Genomic DNA, 24,218 nt, shown 5'->3' with positions numbered 1-24,218 from the left:
ATACTGCCTTGCTTGTGTTATTTATTTTAGGTTGTTTAAAAAACGGAACCTTTGTTTTTTCCTGTACCAGAGCTATGGACGCTTCCATGTGTTGCACTTAATTGGCTGCCGAACCTCCGGGATGTCGGCTGAATAGCTGTGTTCCAGACTGATATAAATAAAGGTTTTAATTAAAAAAAAAAAAGAAAAAAGAGCAGCATGGCGAGCTTGCTCGCCTCTTTCTGATGCGACATCAAATGTGGACATCTAAGAACCTCACCTTCGATTGATTTTCATCCGATGTAACCGCTACCCCGCTTCTTTCCAATGTTGTCCGTCTTTTCCGGTTTTGACTAAGTATGTGACGTGTATCGTGCGCGCCTAATTAATCCTTCTGGGATTTGTAGTTCAGTAAGACCTGCTTGTAGTCTAAATGCGGAGCATCACTTCAACAAGTGCTCTGGAAAACTTTATTAAATTAACACTTTCTTTTCATGGAGATGTTATCGCTACATAAATCCTGTGTCTTTGTCCAGAAATACTTAATATATACTGACAAGTATAAATCGGACATGGACGCGAGCGTCAGCTAGAACTAGCATTGTCGTTTGTTCTGACACGTATTTTTATTGGGGGAATCAATTTACTAGCGGTAAATTACTTCGTGTTGAAGACAATCCGAAGAGTTGATCGGTTTTTTGTACATACACCTGCATTTTGGCAAGCATTTGTAACACTTATGCTTTCAAATGCATGATCTGCTGAGAACGTCTTCAATAAATCCAGCTCTTGCACAGAAAGGTATCTAGAGGTTATAAATTTCAGATAATTCATTTAGTCCATCGACTGATGTATTGAATTTAATGATGAGCATTGCTTCCCGTCTCAATAATTTCGAGTCCCAGTCTCCTCCTCTAGCATCTTGTTCCACTTTTGAAATAATGGTCCATTTTAGATCTTTTTCAGTATGGTTATTGGCCGACCAATGGTTGACCAATGGTGCATTCTGGACATTTTTGCGTATTCTAGATTTGTGTTGCTGAATTCTAGACCTGATCTCTTGATTTGTCTTGCCGATATATAGCTTGTTACATGGGCACAATATCCCATGCGCTACATACTTGGATTTGCAATTTGTAAATGTGGCGTGTTTCCAATGGATTCCTTTGTATGTGAAGAGCTCCCCTTCAATGGTAGACTCACAGCACACACAAGTCCCGCATTTGTGATGTCCTTGTATAGGTGGTAGGTTAAGAAAACTTCTGATTGTCGCATTTTTAGGTTTTGGTAGGGCTGCTCGCACAATCTGATTGGCATTAGTCTCGGGTTGTGAATCTCTGTTAGAACCAATTTCTAAGTTCGTCGACTTCTTCCTTAAACCATTTATCCAAGAGGTAAAATCATTCTTGCAAGATACAACAGATTTCCTAAAGAAATTAGAGAAGATGGATTTTGAAGAAGGAAACAATTTTTTGGTCACACTAGACGTTGTCATTGTATACAGAGATACCACAGGATGAGGGCCTAGCAGTATTGGAAAGTCTTCTTAACAGCAGACCTAAACCAGAAAGAGTGCCCACACAATTCATTATGGAATTAGCCACCTTTGCACTTAAAAACAACGGGCCCGATTCACAGAACTAACTTAAGACAAAATCCTAAACTTACTACTTTTGGTATTCACAGAAGTTAGGATTTTGTCCTAAGTTTGACTTAAGACAAACTTAAGACAGACTTAAGACAAACTTAAGACACACTTAAGACACACTTAAGACACACTTAAGACAGACTTAAGACAGACTTAAGACAAACTTAAGACAAACTTAAGACAAAATCCTAACTTAAGTCTGTCTTAAGTCTGTCTTAAGTTTGTCTTAAGTCTGTCTTAAGTCTGTCTTAAGTCTGTCTTAAGTCTGTCTTAAGTCTGTCTTAAGTTTGTCTTAAGTTTGCCTTAAGTTTGTCTTAAGACAAACTTAAGACAAAATCCTAACTTCTGTGAATACCAAAAGTAGTAAGTTTAGGATTTTGTCTTAAGTTAGTTCTGTGAATCGGGCCCAACTACTTCAGCTTTAACAATGAATTCTTTTTCCAAATAAAGGGCGTGGCAATGGGTTGTCCCTTCGCCCCTGAATTAGCAGTTCTCTTTATGTCAAAGTACGAAGAGACCTTTGTTTATGACAACAATCCCTTTGCAGACAGGATCGGTAGCTGGGTCCGATACATAGATGATGTTTTTATGATTTGGACCGGTGAGGAAGACCAACTACAGCCTTTTGTCAACTGGCTCAACAACAGAACAGCGGATATTAAATTCAGTTTGAACTATTCAAGATCTAAAATGTCATTCTTGGATGTAGAAGTCTATGTCACAGAAGGGGCACTAGCGACAACACTCTTCAAGAAGAAGACAGACAGGAACAAAGCTTTACACTTCTCCAGCAATCATCCAAGGAGTCTTAAAGAGAATTTGCCCTACGGGCAATTCTTGCGAATAAGACGTAACTGCACATTCAAGGATGAATATTTTTCCCATGCAGAGCTGCTTAAAAATAATCTCTTAGATCGAGGATACCCCAAAAAGCTTCTCAAAAGGGCAATCAAGAGAGCATGGTGGACTCCACGCGATTCATTACTTGAGAGAAAAGTCAAAACCAAAACAGACAGAATTGTCTGCGTGTCAACTTTTGGCCCCACATCCAACTGGCTCAAAAAAACAATAAATCAAAATTGGCATTTGGTGAAAAACTTGGACCCAACACTCAAAGAAGTCCCTCTATTTGCTTTCAACAAAGATAAAAGCATTGCCAATCAGATCGTGCGAGCAGCCCTACCAAAACCTAAAAATGCGACAATCAGAAGTTTTCTTAACCTACCACCTATACAAGGACATCACAAATGCGGGACTTGTGTGTGCTGTGAGTCTACCATTGAAGGGGAGCTCTTCACATACAAAGGAATCCATTGGAAACACGCCACATTTACAAATTGCAAATCCAAGTATGTAGCGCATGGGATATTGTGCCCATGTAACAAGCTATATATCGGCAAGACAAATCAAGAGATCAGGTCTAGAATTCAGCAACACAAATCTAGAATACGCAAAAATGTCCAGAATGCACCATTGGTCAACCATTGGTCGGCCAATAACCATACTGAAAAAGATCTAAAATGGACCATTATTTCAAAAGTGGAACAAGATGCTAGAGGAGGAGACTGGGACTCGAAATTATTGAGACGGGAAGCAATGCTCATCATTAAATTCAATACATCAGTCGATGGACTAAATGAATTAACTGAAATTTATAACCTCTAGATACCTTTCTGTGCAAGAGCTGGATTTATTGAAGACGTTCTCAGCAGATCATGCATTTGAAAGCGTAAGTGTTACAAATGCTTGCCAAAATGCAGGTGTATGTACAAAAAACCGATCAACTCTTCGGATTGTCTTCAACACGAAGTAGTTTACCGCTAGTAAATTGATTCCCCCAATAAAAATACGTGTCAGAACAAACGACAATGCTAGTTCTGGCTGACGCTCGCGTCCATGTCCGATTTATACTTGTCAGTATATATTAAGTATTTCTGGACAAAGACACAGGATTTATGTAGTGATAACATCTCCATGAAAAGAAAGTGTTAATTTAATAAAGTTTTCCAGAGCACTTGTTGAAGTGATGCTCCGCATTTAGACTACAAGCAGGTCTTACTGAACTACAAATCCCAGAAGGATTAATTAGGCGCGCACGATACACGTCACACACTTAGACAAAACCGGAAAAGACGGACAACATCGGAAAGAAGAGGGGTAGCAGTTACATCGGATGAAAATCAATCGAAGGTGAGGTTCTTAGATGTCCACATTTGATGTTGCATCAGAAAGAGGCGAGCAAGCTCGCCATGCTGCTCTTTAATTATTATGAAAGCAAAAGTATGAGGCGATATATATTTTTTCTTCAATGCTATTTTTTCTTCAATGCTTTCTTCCACTGTTTTTACAGACAGTCGAGACAAATAGAATTGGCAACACTGACCACCACCTTTTCGACCTACTAAGTAAAATTACAAGGCGCCCCAAAGCTGGGAAGTTTTCGAATTAAAGACGCTCCCACACGATCGCTTTCCGCGACTACCCTTCTGCTCGACAGAGACTTGAGAATACGCCCGAGTACGGGTCCACAAACTTTCACGGACATACAAGTAAGACGATTTGACTGACATTTTAATTGATCAGCCTAAGATTAGGGATGTTGATAGTTCTAAATAACGCCATTTGCAATAAGACTGTATTCCAATTTGTACGTTTTAGGTTTGTTCCGGATGTTTTTCCATCCCCGATTGGCACTGCATTGAGATGCAGGTAAGCGTTTCAAACTATTGGTAGAACGCTGAGGCAAATAAGTGGGTAGGTCATTTGGTAAAACGTTTTTTTTGTTCTTTCAGTTAATACTGGTCCTGATGAGGATCCCACCAAGAAAAGGGATCTGAAACGCGTAGACCTCTGTTCAAGGCCAATCTATCAGCCACGAGTATAAACTGAATCCATACTATCTCTAAAAAAACTACTAATATCATTGATGTTGATGGTCTCTATATCTGTATGTTAATTATCTATGTTAGTTTAAAATGTGTCTAAATATCATGAGTTGGGTGAATGAGTATGAGTGAATGATTGATTGTTTGTTCTGTATTTGGTCATTGTTGTCGAAATGTTTCAAATACACAAAAATAAATATGTGTTGTAAAAATATTTTGAACATCACTATGAGATGTGGTTTTAGGTTTGTGGTACAATTTGTGTAAAATGTTGATATGATTTGGAGTTATTTATGATTAAATCTGACAGAAAAAGCAGTCACCAGTGTGAGTGTTTCAGTCATTACACTTTGTGAGAAGCTGTTCGGATTAAAGTGCAGTATTGGCGGACTTTTTGTTTTTTGATACTATTAGGCTAGGCCTTGCTGCCAATTTAGCCAAGACCCGAGATTGTTGTTTCCGGCCAGTCCAAAGTTAGCATTTACCGTTTGGTTATAATGCTCTTAAGAGTATATGGTCAGGCTGCAACACTGACAACCCCGGAGAAGTGATTCCAAAGGCTGCAGAGGGGCTCATCTCATGCCTGGGCACCCTCTCACATATAACCAAGCACCCTGCCTTCAGGATTGATAAGGCCTGCCATAGGGGTGACTGATAGGTTTGTATGTGCAGTGATAGGTGAGGTATAGTGAACCTGTACCTCAGTAAGGGGTGCATGCACCACCTTACCCAAGCTGCAGTAACAGACCTGTGGTGTCATTTTGGGTGGCTTTCCAGGGGTGGCATAATACATGCTTCAGCCCCTGGTAGGCCACTGGGGTATCTATGCCCTGGGTACATAGTATACCATGTACTAGGGACTCACAAGGGTACCTCAGGATCCAATCTGTGGTGTACCTAAAGTACACACAATCAATTTAGAGAGGAAGCAGCTAGGCTGGGCCCTGACTAGTAGGGTCCCAGCCAGACTAAAGTCGAAAAACAGTGAAACACCAGCAAAAGGTGGGGGTAACCATAAGAGGCAGATCCTACTCTCCTACAGAGACGTTCAAGAGGTGAAGGTCGAGAATGGATCTCAGACCTTCTTGGAGACCAGGAAGTCCCATAAAGCATGCTGCCAGAGGTCCCAACACCAGCGGACTGTACCTAGTGCAAACATGTTATACTTGTCGATTTAAAGTCTGAGCTTCAGGACCCCGCTAGTAACACCCTTACATCCCCTCTGAAAAAGGTCTGTGCCATCAAGCAGCTTCAAGTGACTCCTGCAGTTAAAGCCAATACTACCTCCCAAGGAACCTTTAGATTTGCTGATTAACCTAGTGCGTACATTTCTTTCAGATGACCCACAGCCTGGAGAGAAGGCTTGGTTCCTCTTCAGCTCCTGGTCCTTCTCTTAGATTCACACCACAGGAGACCCCCTTACCTTTTTCCTTTCAGCCACAACCTCTCAACTGTCATCAGTAACCATTCCAGGGCAGTTTTTTTTTCATTTTTTGTTTTTAAAGTAGTTGTTTTTGTAAAATTAAAAAGTATGGGCACGTTGCGCCACTACAATCCTTGATGTTGTGTCTACGAGTAGTAGGTTTTATCGCTCCTGCCTGTGTATGCGGGGTCGTGGGCTGCATGCTACGTACGAGGTGGTCCGACAACGCACCACTAGGGCCATAGAGAGATTAATGGGACTCTTCTTCATGCCGTGCTCTAGAGCTGAGATCAACCCCATGACCCCAGGGTTCATGTCAACTAGAAGAAACCTGGTCAATGTCCCCCACGGTGAGGGTGGGTTTGCAAGTGGTCTGGTATGAACAGGTGTCTCCAGGGCTTTAAGTGGGATGAAAAAACTGGTGGGTCTCTCAAAGGGGCGTGGGCAATGTAATTAAGGGCATGGCTTAAAAAACACGTAAGCTAAAAATGTGTGTTTAGCACAGTGTGCCGCCCGACTTGTATTTTGCCGTTTCTGTCATTGCATCCAGATATATGATGCAACAAGTAACATCATACCTACAACAAGTCAGGACTATTGGCTTTGTCAATGGTTCTTAGTTGCATAAGATAAATAAGCAGCAACTATGGCTTCTATATAATATTGAAAACGCTTCCAGTTAAAGCTCTGGTGACACCACAACAATGTTGCTGCTGCTGAGTTTCAAAAAGAGAAGGGAAATCCATTGAGAAAATGACTCTTTAAAGGATTTCCCTTCGTCTAAAACCCTCACCTGGCATGACGTCATACCGTAACCTCCACTAGTTAGAAGTCAGCAGTGTGAGCACGCGCACATCGACGTGCCTGCGTCACTGCAGCCCGCCTGGGCCAGGGCACAAAGCAGAGCCTGATAGAGACCCGTTTTGGATTTCTGATCTTGGCCTGACTTCTGTCTGCTGAGCAGGCCGATAACCTCCGCCTATTCCGTTTGCCTGTGTGCACTTGTCACCGTAGGAAGGGCATCCCGGGGAGAAGAAACGCTGCAAAGATGGGAGTGGGTGTGTTGATAATTGTACATAATTTCACTAGGACAAAGAGTCCTGCCATGAGTAAGTGGGGCAGGTTAGGACACGCTAGAAGTAAGATTTAAGGAATTTGAACAACACCTTGAGGGCCTAAATCACAAAGGTAAACTTATATTTTGGTGTAAGTTTGGGATATATGTTGGCAATTCACAAAGCAACGTTAGACGTAGTATCTTTAAGAATGCCTATCTTTTTATGTGTGGCGTTTCCGCCACAAGGACAGAGACTCTGCCCTCGTGAAGATGCCATCTATGAAATTCCCTTGTAAATTGCAAACAAATAGTAAACTTATGTTATGTGCCCAGGTAAGGACCAAGTATTGAAGCTGCACATGTTCTTACATTGTCCAAATTTTGCACAATAACATTTCTGCAGTGAACTTTTGCACATATTCGCATGCATAACAGTGTTGGATTCGTTCCTCTGAAACTACTTCTGTTTACACGTCTAGCTCCGCATAACATTATTAGGATGCCTCGAACACCATGTACAACACCTTTTTATGCACAATGTAGAAATGTTGCTCTGTATTCATCCACGGGCGTCAGGGCTATCTACATATCCATAACATTGCTAATCCATACAGACATCACAAAGATGATTCTATTATAAATAATGAGCGTCCTGACAGATTAGCAGAAGAGGCCCTTCAGCGGACCCCGAGGGTCCCTGCATGCGGACACTTCCCCACGCAGCAGTCTGACTTCTAGTGAGGGGTGTGCAGTTCGTGACCAAGACGGGGTTCTACATTCTCTCCCAGTAGGTAATGGGGTTGGATCGTCCGTGGGAGGATTCTTGGCTACACACACACACACACTCTAGGTACACACAGTAGTGTTCGCATAGTAGGGTATGCACGAGTACTTCCTTGTATCATATACCTGCATTTATACACAGTTTTAGCACCATGGTAGAACTCTATCTACTATTTACTCTTTTGGTGCTTGTAATCACTTTCATCTGCTTCTCGCTGCTGATTATCGCAGCACATGTTTTTTATACAAGAATAACGTTGGTTCAATAAATATATTAAAAATGTTCCAGTGTGCATTCTCTGTATACCTCTCTGAGAGCAATAAGCACGAGTGACTGAGCAAAATAATCTGATTGGTTACTACGATCCCGGAGGCATCAGGGTTGCAATGTTCAGTGGTTGCCAGAAACCATTCGCTCCCTGGTGAGGTTAGGGGGCTTATGGTGGCACTGTGAGCTAGCTGGTCTCTAGGCCAACATATCCAGTGGGGGTGCTTGGAATCAGTCTGGGCACCTCACTCAAAGCTTATGTCGTCCAACAAACGCGCAGATCCTATGGATTACTGAGAACTACACAATACTTACTCTAAAGTTTAAGTTTACCTCTGTGAATCAGGCCAAGAATGTTTTATCAGAAGCAACATGATTTCTACTTGGAGACTCCCTTGAATGCTGAGGAGTGTTTGGGCAGCTTCAGATCGAGCTTCTACTCCAAAGAGTCCTATGTGCCCCCAGTGAGTGGCTGTCAGCTCCAAGACCAAGTAGCAAGACTTGAGCCCCACGAGTGGCTGTCAGCTCCAATGTGATACTTGCCCCAGTGAGTGGCTGTCAGCTCCAAGACTTGAACCCTACGAGTGACTGTCACATCCAATGTGATACTTGCCCCAGTGAGTGGCTGTCAGCTCCAAGACCAAGTAGCCAGACTTGAACCCCACAAGTGACTGTCACATCCGAATTTGATACTTGCACCCAGTGAGCAATACGAGTGACTGTCAGGTCCAATGTGTTTCTTGCCCCCAAAGAGTGGTTCTTGTTCCAAGACCAAAAAGCAAGACTTGAGCCCTACGAGTGACTGTCAGCTCCAAAGTGATACTTTCCCCCAGTGAGAAGCTGTCAGCTCCAAGAAGCAAGACTTGCACCCGATGAGTAACTGTCAACTCCAGTGGGATACTTGCCCCAAAGAGTGGCAGTCAGCTCCAAGACGAAGAATCAAGACCTGAACCCTATGAGTGACAGTCAGCTCCAATGAGATACTTGCCCCAATGAGTGGCTGTCAGATCCAAGACCAAGAAGCAAGACTTGAGCCCTATGAGTGAGTGTTAGTTCCAGTGTGATACTTGCCCCAATGAATGGCTGTCATTTCCAAGAAGCAAGACTTGAACCCTACGAGTGACTGCCAGTTCTAATGAGATACTTGCCCCAATGAGTGGGTGTCAGTTCCAAGACCAAGAAGCAAGACTTGAGCAATACCAGTGACTGCCAGCTCCAAAGCAATATTTTTCCTCAGTGAGTCACTGTTATTCCAAAAAGCAAGACTTGCACCCTACGAGTGACTGTCAACTCCAGTGTGATACTTGCCCCAGTGAGTGGCTGTTGGCTCCAAGACCAAGAAGCAAGACTTGAACCCTATGAGTGACTGTCAGCTCCAATGTGATACTTGCCCCAATGAGTGGCTGTCAGATCCAAGAAGCAAGACTTGAGCCCTACGAGTGACTGACCTCTCCAAAGTGATACTTGCCCCCAGTGAGTCGATGTCAGCTCCAAGACCAAGAAGCAAGACTTGAGCCCTACGAATGACTGTCAGGTCCAATCCGACACTTGCCGCCAATGAGTCGACGTTGCTTCTAAGACCAATAAGCAATACTTGAGCAATGCGAGTGACTGTCAGGTCCAATGTGTTACTCGCCCCCAAAGAGTGGCACTCAGTTCCAAGACCAAGAAGCAAGACTTGAGCCCTATGAGTGAGTGTTAGTTCCAGTGTGATACTTGCCCCAATGAATGGCTGTCATTTCCAAGAAGCAAGACTTGAACCCTACGAGTGACTGCCAGTTCTAATGTGATACTTGCCCCAATGAGTGGCTGCCAGTTCCAAGATCAAGAAGCAAGACTTGAGCAATACGAGTGACTGTCAGCTCCAAAGTGATACCTTCCCCCAGTGAGTCACTGCCAGCTCCAAGAAGCAAGACTTGCACCCTATGAGTGACTATCAACTCCAGTGTGATACTTGCCCCAATGAGTGGGTGTCAGTTCCAAGACCAAGAAGCAAGACATGACCCGTACGAGTGACTGTCCGCTCCAATTTGATACTTGCCCCAATGAGTGGCTGTCGGTTTCAAGACCAAAAAGCAAGACTTGCATCCTAGGCGAGCTCCATTCATCATATGAGCACACCCAGGGATGAATCTGGTCCAAATGAAAAACATACTTACCTTCAATATATACATTTCTGTTTGATATATAGTCTTTCCACCAATTTCTTACATTATGAATATCCTTCCAGACTTTGGACTAGTCCGGAAAACCTTTCCTCAGCAATGGCTCTCCAGCTGTGCTAGCTGGAATCATGCCACTTCAGCCAAAACTTTGCCAAAGGACATAACCACATTATAGTGTGATACACACCAAGAGAGATCCTGGAGTCAGTTCAGAACAGAAGTGGAGAGCGAGCCGAGAGAATCGGACAAGAAAGCATTAAATTCCACTCAGAGACACTACTGATAAACCAAAAGGAAGGCCCTAGACAAGCATATCAACGACTGTCCCAACAGCAGCAAGGACATTTTTGCTATCATCAAGGACTACACAACACCACCAGCAATATCACACCTACCCAAGAACTGATCAACAACCTCTCCAACTTCTTCTGCAACACAATCACAGACATCAACACCAACTTGGACCCTCAACCCCACCCCATCAATCTTCCAATATGTCTGCTAGTATCGAATAAAGATATTATCCTGACAACATGGAACGTTAGCACCACAGAGGAAACCACAACAATCATGAAGACCATCTTCTCTGGAGCCATGTTTACCCTTGCCCCACCACAGCTTCAACAAAGGCTCAGCCCCTATAAGCAAAGCCCTCATCCCCATACTCAACACCACGATCAACATAGCCACTTTCCTGGAAGCCTGGAAACCCACAGCCTTCAACACCCTCCTGAAGAAGCCCTCAGCAGACCCAGTCAAAACTAGAGAACTACAGACCAATCTCCCTCCTATCATACCTGCCAGAGATCCTAGAACAAGCCATCATGCATTGCCAACCATCAGCTCCCCAATGTCCCGCAATCAGGCTTTAGGCCAAACCACAGTACAGAACCTGCCCTCATCATAGCGGCAGATGACATTCAACACAGTCTCCCATCTCATCCTGATCAGACGACTTCACGAGGCAAGCATCCTTGGACCCATAATCGGCACCTTTTCTTACCAGAAGAGCACAAACAGTCAACATGCCACCATACTTCCCAGAAGTGCGGATACTCATTTTCGGAGTCCTGTAGGATTCCTCGCTCAGCATGACCATCTTCAACATCTACATGACACAGCTGGCAGATGTCATCCACACACACACAAGATTGACATAGTCACCTACGCTGATGAGACACAACTGATACGGTCCCTCTCAGACAGAATACCCAACATTCGAAACAGTTTTAACTCATATGACCAAAGTGGCCACTTGAATGATGTCCACCTGTCTCAAACTCTACACGGATAAAACTGAAGTGGTGATCTTTGGAAAAGAGGTCTCACTGTGGGACTCCTGCTGGTGGCCTATAGACCTCGCACCAACCTCAACAACCAAGTACACAAGCAAGAAAACCTCCGGATCATCAACAACAAGCTGGACATGCCAATGCTAATGCCATGACCTGCTTTCATATTTGGAAGATACTGAAAAACATTCTCTTGTGGCTATTTAACACCACCAGGAAAACTGTCACTAAAGCCCTCATCACCAACAGGAACACCTGTGCAGGAATCACCAACCAACCAACAATCATCCCAAACACAACAGCTAGACTGGCCCTCAACTTTCCACACTGGTCTATAATCACCACCCACCTAAGGGAGCTACACTGGCTCCCTATGAATAGCACAGTTTAAGCTCCATGCCCTCACATACAAAGTGCTACACAACACTGGCCCTACCTACCTGAACAGCAGCGTGCAGTTCTACCAACCTACCAGGTACCTCCTCTCAGATGGACTCTCACTTACACAAACAACACACTTGTGCAAAAGAAGAACAGTAGGTGGTGCTTCCTTATGCATTGCATAGCATAGCATAGAACAGCATAGCATAATATAAACATGGCAGGCTGGTTTCAACTCTAGCACATTTATGTACAACTGCTGCTCTGACATGAACCAAAGGCAACACAGTACCCAGCTTAGGAGGGTGGAAGGGACGTCTTACCAAAAGGCTGGATTCGAACATCCACCACTGTCAATGTGGATGACTGACTCGAAGATCTGCCCTGAGCTGAGAGGCTCCCTTTGCCATTGAGCCACTTTCTCGGGCACCAACAAAGGGCCATCATCAGCCATCTGTAATGTGGCAAAAGGATGTGTGTGACCATGAGGCACAGCAGGCCTAAGACTTCTAGAATCAGGATAAGATCATAATCAACTCACAAATATCCACGATTCTCCGAGAAGGAAAGGCCTTCACATAGGTCATATTCAGTACAGCTCTGATTAAGCTTCTGTGTGAAAGAGAGATTAAATGTTTGGATGCGGAGTGTAAAAAACAAGCTGTTTAGGAGAGACAGTGTGAGCAGAAGACGTTTTTTGACTAGCACTGTAGAGTCTGAGCCATATGCCAGTCATAAAAGTATGAAAATAAATGGACACCCGGCCTTCATAGTTGAGCTACCACAACTGTGAGTACTTTGGTGAAAATGCGTGGTGCAGTCTCAGTCTGAATGGCATGATCATGTACTGAACTTGCTGGAAACACACCATGAACCGCCAGTAATACTTGTTGGCAGGGATGACTGGCAGATAGAAATAGGAGTCCTGGTGGTTCAGTGACCCCAGAGGAGTGCCCACATTAAGTACCATGATATACATTTTATTGCTAGACCTGCCGAGTTGGACCTGGCCCTTGTTGCAGGGTTATCTCCAATCCATTTGCCTTATTCCTCTTATTTTTTCTCACCTGTTTTTGTTGACTCTGGGCACTTTACCACTGCTAACCGGTGCTCAAGTGCATATGATCTGTTTCTAAAATGTATTGGTGATTGGTTTATCCATGATTGGCATTTTTGATTTACTAGTAATAGTAGTAGCATAGTGCACCAGGTGTGCCCAGTGTCTTTAAATCAAATGCTACTAGTGGGCCTGCAGCATTGATTGCACAACCCACATTGGTAGCCCTGCAAACATGTCTCAGACCTGTCACTGCATTTTTAAACTGCCATTTCAACATGGTAAGTGCCCCCACTTGCCAGGCCAAAATCTTGCCTTTCGCTACATGTAAGTCACCCCTAAGGTAGGCCCAAGGCAGCCCCATGGGCAAGGTGTAGTGTATTTAAAAGGTAGGATATGTACAGGTGTGTTTTACATGCTCTAATAGTGAAATACTGCTAATTTAGTTTTTCACTAATGCAAGGCCTATCTCTTCCAAAGGGTAACATCGGGATTGCCTCGAAATATCTTTTGAGTGTAATTTCCCATTGGGTGCAAATAGAGATTTGGAGTTTGGGGTCTCTGAACTCACAATTTAAAAATACATATTTTCGTGAAGTTGGTTTTTTAAATTGCGTGTTTGAAAATACCACTTTTGGAAAGTGGGCATTTTCTTGCTTGACCATTCTGTGCCTCTGCCTGTCTGTAGGAATACACGTCTGGGTTGGCTGACAGTTGAGCTCTTGTGCATTCACTCTAGGCAGTCCCACAAAGGGAGTGGAGGAGTGCCTTGCATATCCTGATAGCCTATCACCAGGCTGATGGGGCTTCCTGAGCTAGAGTAGTGGGAGGAGTGGTCATTGACACCTGAATAGGGCTGTACCTGTCCTCATGCAAAGCGGTCTCCACTTCCCTGCAGTGTGTCTGGAGTCAGGTCTGGGAAAATGCAGGATCTTGTGCACTACAAAGACTTTCCTTTGAAGTTTGCCTACTTCAAAGGCAGAAAAGGTTATAGCTAATGGACCTACAACACCCCAAAATCAAAACACTTCTGGACTTAGCACATTCTTAGCACATTCAGTAAGGAAGAAGAGCTGGATAATCTGCCAGGAGGGACTGCCACTCTGTCTGCTGATGTACTGGTCTACTGCTTGCTGCTTCTGTCCTAGGACTGAAGGACTGGAATTTGCTTTCTATATCCTGCTTCCAAAGTTCTCCAAGTGCTTGTGCGTGCTTGCCTCCTGTTAAGAAATCTCTGGGCCATCAAAGACTTCACCTACCAGTGCCTGGGCTGTTTTGCTGAGAGTCATAACTTGCCATGCTGGGCTAAATCTAGTACCTGGGCCCTTGGAAGTAGAATCTGGCGATCTAAGGAGAAAATCCATGCATTGACTCCCAGCGCATGTTTTCTCAACGCATCGCTTCAAAAGATCGACACATCACCGCTGCCTGCACCGAAGCCTGGTTCCCACCAGACACATCATCGGCGGCTTTCACTGTAGGTCCCAGCTCAACATCTCAGCACGTCAGAAAAATCGCTGCATCATGACAGCTGAGCACCATTTTACCGACGTCCATGGAACCTGCTCCTATTCTGACACAGCACCTGCTTGAGGCTGAAAAATTGACACAGCACCTGCTTTCTTGCTGTCGCAAAGACACAGCACGTCTAGATTTTTGACGCATCACCCCTCAACACCGATACTCCATCGACACCACACTGCAGTAAGGAACCAAGGCCAGGTGTCCGGATATCGACGCATCACCTCCCCTTCCAGTAAGGAACCAACAAATCACCTCCCATGACTAGCAGTAAGGAACCGACGCATCACCTCCCCTGTGTAGTAAGGAACCCATGCATTGATTTGCATTTCCGGCACCTCACATCCCCTGCACCTTGCACCATCTTTGATTTTTTACACATCTAAGGTACTTTGTGCTAAAACAAATGCATCCATTGATTTCTATGGACTAAATTTGCTTAATCTTTTAAGAGTGATACTTTGAATTATTTATGTTGGATTTATGTTGTTTTGGTCTTGTTTTATTCAGATAAATATTTACTATTTTTCTAAACGTGTGGACTCCTTTTGTAGTGTTTTAACTGTGTTACTGTGAGTGTGTACACATGCTTTGTACATTGCCTCTGAGATAAGCCTGACATCTAGTGCCAGGTTACCAAGGGGGTGAGCGTGGGTTATCTTTGCTGTGTGACTCCCTTACCGTGATTAGTGTGAGGGTCTCTTATTGACAGGATGCAAACCACTGGTGAACTAGAGACCCCATTTCTAACATGCCGAATGAAAAAGATCAAGAAGTAAATGTCACAGATGGATCTCAGATCTTCTTTGAGACAGGGAAAGAATCCCACGCCCTTCCTGCCAGAGACTGAACCTCATTGGACCCTTTTTCAGCGGGATAAGAACTTCTGCCTCCAAAACTGAGTTGTTTGCCAGAGAGAGTATAGTGTAGGGAGGGCAGCCCAATGGGGAAAACAGCAAGGGTAGGGCATAGGCCCTGCAGATTTGATGAATGACCCAGCGATCAATTTTGATTGTCTCCCAATCGGTGGAAAAGTGGTAGATCAATCTCTATAGTAAGATGGTGGCTCGAGGGGAGAGTCAGAGAGGTTTTGAAGTGGCAGATCCAGAAGATGACTGGGAACCTGGATCTGTTCCAGGAGCTGATGATAGCATCCGCATGATCCGCCCTCCCCAAAGAACAGATGAATCTGCTGGGGTGTTTGGAATGGCTTTGAAGGCTGGGACTTCGAAGGTTGGTGACGCTGGGATGGCTGAGAATCTCTTTAATAATGACACCTCTTTAACTGTTGGAGGTACTGCCTTGCAGCGGAGGTTGGACAAAGCAAGCACAGGAGGTAGGAGTCGGTCTTCTTGCCTGACAACTGCTCACAATCAGATGGCCTGTCCTGGAGGGCTGCTTGGACAACACCTGGGAAGCTTGTGGAATCTGTCCGAGCGTGGCAGTGCAGCGAGACAGCTATGCTAAGGATCTAATATTGAAGTCACTTATCATCCAAGCTTTTGTTTGAGAAGACATTTAGGATCATCCCTTCACCATGCCATTGTGAGTAAATGTTCGCAGACTTTTCTCTTCATAATGCCTTTGTGTGAATATACATTCAGCATCATCTCTTCACCATGCGTTAAAAAGGCATATGTTGTTGGTGCTTGGACTCAGTGCCTTGAGTCCTAGATTTTAAGCTCTTCTTCTGTCAGTAATGCAGATCACCTGGATGGTGCAGTGCACTGTTGAAAGAACACAGTGCGCTACAGGTTCAGACTTGGTGACCTTATGCACTACAGGCTTTTCACCACTATCAGTTTTAGTACCTATTTATTATTGTATGGAATCTTGTATCTTGCTCTACTTGGATGTAACCCCCATTAAGTTGCCCGCCACCACCCCTTGCAACAGATGGACTTTGTCCAGTTACATTGCGCCATGTATCTTGCAGAGCCCACCGTGCACCACTGTCACCATTCATTTTACTGCAAGTCACATATAGCTCGCAGATTCCTCTGTGCACCACTTTCACCACACATGTTACCACAAGTTCCACACAGCTTGCAGAGCCCACCGTGCACCACTTTCACCATCACACCGTACTCACCACAAGTCAAATATAGCTTTCAGAACCCATAATGCACAGCTTTCACCACTCAGGTTGCCAGGAATCACATCTAGCTCACAGAGCCCACCGTGCACTACACTTATTATTCTCACGCTACTCACAAGTGACATAGCTTGCAGAGCTGTTGTTGCACCACTTTCGCCACTCAGTTACCACAAGTCACATGATGCTCGCAGAGCCCACCGTGCACCACATTCACCACTCATGTTACCACAAGTCACATTAAGTTCACAGAGACAACAAAGCACCACTTTCACCTCTCATTTTACCACAAGTCACATATAACTTGCAGAGCCTACAGTGCACCACTTTCACCTCTCACACGTTACACATCTCAAGTAACATATAGCTTCCGAAGCCTAACGTACACCACTTTTACCACTCATGTTACCACGAGTCATATCTAGCTTGCAGGGCCCACCGTGCACACTCTCACGCTACTCACCACAAGTCACATTTAGCATTCAGAGTCAAACGTGCACCACTTACTCCACTTTCATGCTACTCACCATAAGTCACACATAGCTCATATAGCTTCATGCACCATTTTCACCATTCAGGTTACCACAAGTCACATATCGTTTGCAGAACCCACCGTGCACAACGTTCATCACTCATGTTACCACAATTCATATATAGCTCGAACAGCCCACTGTACCCGACTTTTACCACTCTCATGTTACTCACCACATGTCACATATAGCTTTCAGACCCCACCATGCACCACTTTCACCACTCAGATTACCACAAGTCACATCTACCTCACAGAGCCCCGTGAACTACTTTCACCACTCTCACGCTACTCACCACTAGTCACATTTAGCTCTCATAGCCCACTGTGCATCCCTTTCACCACTCTCATGCTACTCACCACAAGTCACAAATAGCTCGCAGAGCCCACCGTACACTACTTTCACCACTCATGTTACCACAAGTCACATAAGGCTCGCAGAACCCACCGTGCACCACATTCACCACTCATGATACCACACAACTCACAGAAGGCTCGCAAAGCCCACCGTGCACCACATTCACCACTCATGTTACCACAAGTCACATTAAGTTCACAGAGACCACCAAGCACCACTTTCACCTCTCATTTTACCACAAGTCACATATAACTTGCAGAGCCCACAGTGCACCACTTTCACCTCTCACACGTTACACACCTCAAGTAACATATTGCTTCCGAAGCCTAACGTACACCACTTTTACCACTCATGTTAGCACAAGTCACATATACCTCACAGAACCCACCATGCACCACTTTCACCACTCATGTTACAAGTCAAATATAGCACACAGAGCCCACCATGGACGAATTTCACAACTCAAATGTTACTTACCACAAGTCACATATAGCATCTGAAGCCCAACATGCACCACTTTTACCACAAGTCAGACATACCTTGCAGAACTCACTGTGCACCACTTTCACCACTCTCACATTACTCACCACAAGTCAATCAATCAATCAATCAATCAATCAAGTAATTTGTAAAGCGCTCTACATACCCGTGAGGGTTTCAAGGCGCTGGGGGGGGGGGGGGGGGGAGGGGGGTACTGCTGCTACTGGTCAAAGAGCTAGGTCTTGAGTTGTCTCCTGAAGGTCAGCAGGTCTTCGGTTTGTCGTAGGTAGCGGGGGAGGGTGTTCCAGGTCCTGGCGGCGCGGTGGGAGAAGGACCTGTCTCCGGAAGTTGTTCTACGGATGCGCGGGACCGTGGCCAGGGTGTGGTCAGCAGAGCGGAGTTTCCTGTTCGGTTCGTAGAAGGGGAGTCGGTTGTTGAGATAGGCTGGTGCGGTCTTTGTGGGCAGCGCGGCTGTCTGGCGTCTTGTCGTTGTGCCATATGTTCTCCAATTTCCGGCAGGTGCGTTTAGAGTCAAGGAGTTCCGGGGCGAACCAGCTGACTCTTTTGCTGGTGTCTCTGTTGGTGGGTTTTTTCAGCGGGGCTACGGTGTTGGCGCAGTCGTTCATCCAGAGTTTGAGGGCGAGTGCACCATCATCGGGGTTGGTGGGGTTAGTCGGAGGGTTGAGTGCGAGGCTGGCCTGTAGTTGTTCTTCAGTGACTTTGCCCCAGCAGCAGCGGGGGGTCTGTAGGGCGCAGTGGTGTGTGGGGGGTTTTCGGAAGGAGAAGTGGATGCAGTGGTGGTCTGTCCAGGTGAGTTCGGAGGCGTGGCTGAAGGTGACGTGGGGGCTTGAGGAGAAGATGGCATCTAGCGTGTGGCCGGCGATGTGGGTCGGCGTCATGACGAGCTGTTTCAGTCCGAGGTTGGCAAGGTTGTCGATCAGGGTGGAGGAGTTGTTGTCGTTGTTGTTCTCCAGGTGATAGTTCAGGTCTCTGAGGAGGATGTAGTCGGTGGAGGTCAGCGCGTGCGAGCTGATGAGGTCGGCGATGGAGTCGCAGAATTGAGGCCGGGGCCCTGGCGGTCTGTAGACGAGGGTGCCTCTTAGGGTGGTCTTGGGGTCCGTGTGGATCGGGAAGTGCATGTGTTCGGCGGTGCTGAGGGTGTCGTTGGTGTTTGTTGAGATCCTGATGGTGTTTTTGTGGACGATGGCGATTCCTCCTCCGGCCCTGTTGGTGCAGTTTCTGCGGGTGATCTTGTACCCGTCTGGGATGGCTATGGCTATGTCTGGCGAGGAGGCTTCGTTCATCCAGGTCTCAGTGAGGAAGGCGACGTCCGGTGATGCGGTGTCGAATAGGTCCCAGAGTTCGACGGCATGTTTGTGTGCAGAGTGGGTGTATCTAAGTTGCTTGGGTTCCGTCGTGGCAGGCGTCTTGGCGCTTTCGAGGCAGGAGAAGCTGCAGTTCCGGCAGGTGAAGGGACCATAGGTGCGCTTCGGGGCAGCCTTGCAGCAGGTGTGGGTCCTTCCTGGGTTGAGAGCGACGAGGGTGCTGGCATCGTAACGGAGGCGGTCTTCATGGCTGGTGCGGGGGCCAGGGGTTCTGGCGCTGGGCGCGGTCCAGGCGCGGACGGGCTCAGACGGGCTTGCCTAGGCGCGCCAACGGCGCGGCCGCGCAGCGCGCGCCATATATGGGGAGGTGGGGAGAGAGGAGCAGCTGGGAGGCGGGAGGTGAGGGACGGGTGGTGCGAATGGGCGCGGAGGGGGCGGGGCCGCAGGGGAGTCAGCGGCAGGGACGGTGGAAAGGAGACCGGCGCGGGGCACGGACTCGAGAACGAGGCACAGAAAAGAGCACAAGGGGCACAGAAGGCACAGAAGTCAGCACAGGGGTACAATATAAACGGAGGCACAGAAGTTGGCGAGGGGTACAGAATAAAAGTCACATATACCTCACAAAACCCCCTGTACCCCACTTTCACCACTCTCACGCTACTCCCCACAAGTTATAAATAGCTCACACAGTACACCATGCACCACTTTCACAACTCACATGTTACTCACCAGAAGTCACCTATAGCTTGCAGAGTCCACTGTGCACCACTTTCACCAATCTCACTTAACTCATGACAAGTCACATATAGATCATAGAGCCCAATGTTCACCATTTTCACTATTCTCACGTTGCTCACCACAAGTGTGAAATGGCTTCCAGAGCACCAACCGTGCACCACTTTTACCACTCATGTTACCACAAGTCACATATAGCTTACAGAACCTACCATGCACCACTTTCACCACTCTCACGTTACACACCACAGGTTCCCTTTCAACTGCACCTCACCTTCCATTACAGGCATCTGCTGATAGGAAGCAGGATTACTCCAAGTAGTAGTGCCAGGGGAGGATGCCGTGAAGCCCCACCTGGAAGGAGAAAGGCATTCTGTTAAAATGTGGAATGTTTGCAAACATCTGTCTACCTTACATTACAACACTACCTTAGGCATCACATGCATCACAAGTCAAAAGGTGTGTCATCTGTTTCTTGACATTAGCTGGAATACTTACTCTCATAGACAAGTGAGCATACTTCAGCACCCAGATATTTCAAGCTCTTGCCCAGTCTTAGGAGAGATGCCTGGTGTGCAGGGTCTGAGGTTCCGGCCCTGCCGGCTGCTCTCCAGTCGACCAGTCTATTCCTGTTAGTGACTGCCTAGTCACGGAGCTGGTGCAGACGTCATGATAAGTTGTACTTCTATTGATCATTGGATGCTAGTTATCTTAATCATTACTTGCTGTAATTGACATAGTTGTAGAACACTACACCCAAACTGCAAGTTAGTATGTCTAGAAGGAAACGGTAAGTTCTAAAAAGAGATCAGTTAATAAGCGGAGCCATATGGCTCTCCACAACTCAAAGTAAGCAGTCCGAGATGAAGCATGCCCTGCTGCCCCCATGCCCTCGCACACAGGAAGGAAGCCATGCTACGGAGGGCACTTCAGTGGTTACTACATTTTAGAGCGAGAGAGGAGACGGTTGAATCGGAATATATCCAGGAAAGATGATGGACTGAGATCCGTCCATGATAGTCACTCTCAGGTGTGACCCTTCTGGATTGGGGTTGCAATGGAGCCATGGAAGCATGATTTAGCAGTTTAGAAGTGTAGGGAGATCAGAGATGGGGTGCAAGTTGGCTGATGGATTGGCTAGCAGTTTGTCCTAAGTGGAAATCGGCTTACAAAGGCAATGTTACATGATACCTGCTCCTGGACTGGAGTAGAGAAGCAGGAATCAGACCAACTAACGTCTTGTAAATACTTGTAAAAAAGCTGCTGGAACGAGGTAGATTCAATTACAGAGGATATCACAGGTCGGGTGTGGGCCCATCACAGTGGGTGCCATGAAGCACTCTGGTCCTCAAATTCTCTGTACATGATATAGAGCCTGACCAGCTGTGAAGACGACATGTGGTGGGCAGCAGTAGCATGTGGTTCCTCATTTGGGACGGGGATCAACACCAGAGTGACAGGTAGACCCGCTCCCTACAAATCGTGCAAGGATATGGGAACATAAAGCATATAAAATGGACCTGCTGAAGAACAAGACCTTCTCCCTATCACTGGGAAGATCATAACACCACAAAAAGCTGCAGAGCCTCTCCACAGAGTGAATAACAGACAATTCACCATTGGAGAAGACCTGAAGGAAGCTGCTGAATTATTCAGTGAGCTTTGATGGATCTAGAATCAACCACCGCAAGTCCAGAAGGTCAAGGAGGACACTATTGTACTACTGAATGCCTGGTGGAGACTGCTCTTTGACACGCAGAATTATATTGTACACATAGGGCCCGATTCAGAAAGGTGAACTTACACCTTTGTGTAATTACTACTACTTTTCGGTATTCACAAAGGTAAACTTAGACCAAAAGTCTAACTTCAATAGTAGTAACTTACCTTTGTGAATACCGAAAAGTGTTAAAGTTAGACTGTTGGTCTAAATTAACTTTTGTGAATACTGAAAAGCAGTAAACTTCCACAAACCATTCAGTCACTGCATTTTGTAGAACTGAGGTGATACTACTTAATTACTAAAAAATTCAATTCACAAAGCTACGAGCAGAGATCTCCACCTCTCTGATCTTTTCTATGTGGAGATTATTTTCTCTCTAATTGTACTACAGATCTTCCCTGTTTCCTTGAAGCCAAACATCCCCCTAGCCTTATTCCACTTGCAGCAAAGCCTTGGCCATCTGTTTGAGGACTCCCAAAGAAACTATGTGAAAATTGCTTTGAATGAACTCTATATTTTCCTATCCCATGATAAGAAAAATTGATTGCATTCATAAATAGTCCTGGTCATGGTAAAAGTAGCCTTACCTACACAGTGAAAACAAGTTTTGTAATTATTCACTGTAGAGCCATATTGTTATAAAAACGTAATCCCCATTTGTGTATATTAAACACCCAGCCCTTTTGGCTCACAAGGCACACATAAGGGGTGACTTAGTTAGGACATATAAATATTTTTTCCTACAGAGGAGAGGCACTTATCCCTGTGATCCTTTATTGCAATATTTTTAAACTGCAGCCTAACTTGACCAATATGGTGCACTCTGGAGCCATACATTTTTGACTTATATTTGGGAGGTATAAATACTGCAGCCTTCACACAACTTTTAACTTCCACACCACTGGTGCATTTTCTGACCATCCAGCTGGTGTGACAATTTGAATTAAAGGCTCGATAGTACACACTTGCCTCAATGGTTTACTATTTTTCTTTGTCACAAACTGTGGTGGAAGGCGAGACGTCGGGCAGGCTGAGGGAATGTACAAAGTTGGACAGGTTAGTTCTACTGTAGTACAGCTGAGACTAACAAGTGTGGGTTTGAGCAGCTGTGGTCGAGTTTGAGTTACAATGAAAATAAAGCAAAACCAAAGAGGATGATGGACGGAGTGTTGAACATTGCAAGCACTCACCCCCAGGATTAAACCCAGATCAGTTGACTGGGGGTGAGTGCTTGCAATGTTCAACACTCCGTCCATCATCCCCTTTGGTTTTGCTTTGTTTGCCCTGGGTTGGGGGGGTATGCCCAGATGTGGGTCCCTTGCTCAAATTGCCACTGGATTCAAGCAAGCCTGGCTGATGACGGCTGATTAGCCAGTAACCGGTCCCAGGATGCTTGTTTCCGGTCCAGGGAAGACATGTCTTGGCAGTTCGGGCTGGACTGTTCCCATGAGGCACAGGGTCAGACTGATTTGCATATGGCCATGTCTGAACTGGGGTGGCAGAGTGAGCTAAAGAACGGTGATGGATTAAACCCAGATCAGTTGACTGGGGGTGAGTGCTTGCAATGTTCAACACTCCGTCCATCATCCCCTTTGGTTTTACAATGAAAATAGTCAGAAATATTCAATAATACCTGAAAACACAGCACCTAGAAAGAACTTTGCGCGATCAAAGGTCAGAATGAGAAAGTCTAGGGTCCTCATTATAACTGGCCCATACCTGTGTGCAGTAATTACTGAATTATTGAACATTCCTGAGTTTGTGGCCTTAAAGGGATTTAAGAGGCAGTAGTAAGGATGTGTGAGAGGGATTACCAAGTGACTTGTGGCAATTGGTAACATCTTAGATATAAGAGAAGGGTGGCAGGACTAAACAGCCACAGAGTTGTTTGGTGAAGGGGTACAAGACATATACTCCGCAACTGGCACAATAAAGGAAGCTTCACTCTTAACCGGATGGACATCTCTACATCTACATGGCACAGTGGAGGGAGGCTCAGGAGTAACATCACAAGATGTCACACATCGGTTCACTGACAGAATATCGATGTAAAAAATATAGACGTTAAAAATATAGATGAAAACATATAGAATGCAAAAATATCGACTCCCTATACTTAAACAGGTAAGTACAAATATTTTGATGTAAAAAATATAGTTTTACAAAATATCGATATTATCTACTGGCCGTCGCCAGTAGACCGCAACATTCTATTTTGAATAACTTTGGCGCCGATTGTCGAATCCTCGCGAAATTTTCAAAATAGGTGGGGCGCTCCGCTCCGCCCCTTCCCTGAAAGTCTCGGGGGGATTCGTCAAGCGGGGGCTGAGAAAAAGGGGGGGTCCCAAAACGCGTTTTCCCCATGCTTTTTTCCATAGGACCTTTAGTCCAAGCTACAGCCCGAACGGCTGAACAGAATTACTTGAAATTTGGCAGAGAGGTAGTTCTCAGGTCAGGGATGTGCCTTTTGCAGGTCTGGTGTAAATCTGTTCAGTAGTTCCAGAGAAAATAGCA

At 45.5% G+C, this 24,218-nt stretch overlaps 1 protein-coding gene across 1 annotated transcript in view; it reads right to left on the bottom strand.

Annotated features, from left to right (window-relative positions):
• The window catches only part of LOC146808714 (cell adhesion molecule CEACAM21-like), a 238,775-nt gene that overhangs the window by 94,082 nt on the left and 120,475 nt on the right, over positions 1-24,218 (bottom strand). The window contains exon 3 of the mRNA XM_085615526.1: positions 20,256-20,335. Coding sequence (XP_085471652.1) covers positions 20,262-20,335 — 74 coding nt within the window. The 3' untranslated portion in view covers positions 20,256-20,261. The remainder of the gene's footprint in view (positions 1-20,255; positions 20,336-24,218) is intronic.

The sequence above is a fragment of the Triturus cristatus genome, chromosome 7 (genome assembly GCF_964204655.1).
Source record: "Triturus cristatus chromosome 7, aTriCri1.1, whole genome shotgun sequence".
Lineage (NCBI taxonomy): Eukaryota > Metazoa > Chordata > Amphibia > Caudata > Salamandridae > Triturus > Triturus cristatus.
The sequence above is the reverse complement of the archived record's forward strand: the minus strand, read 5'-3'. Positions and strand labels throughout refer to the sequence as shown.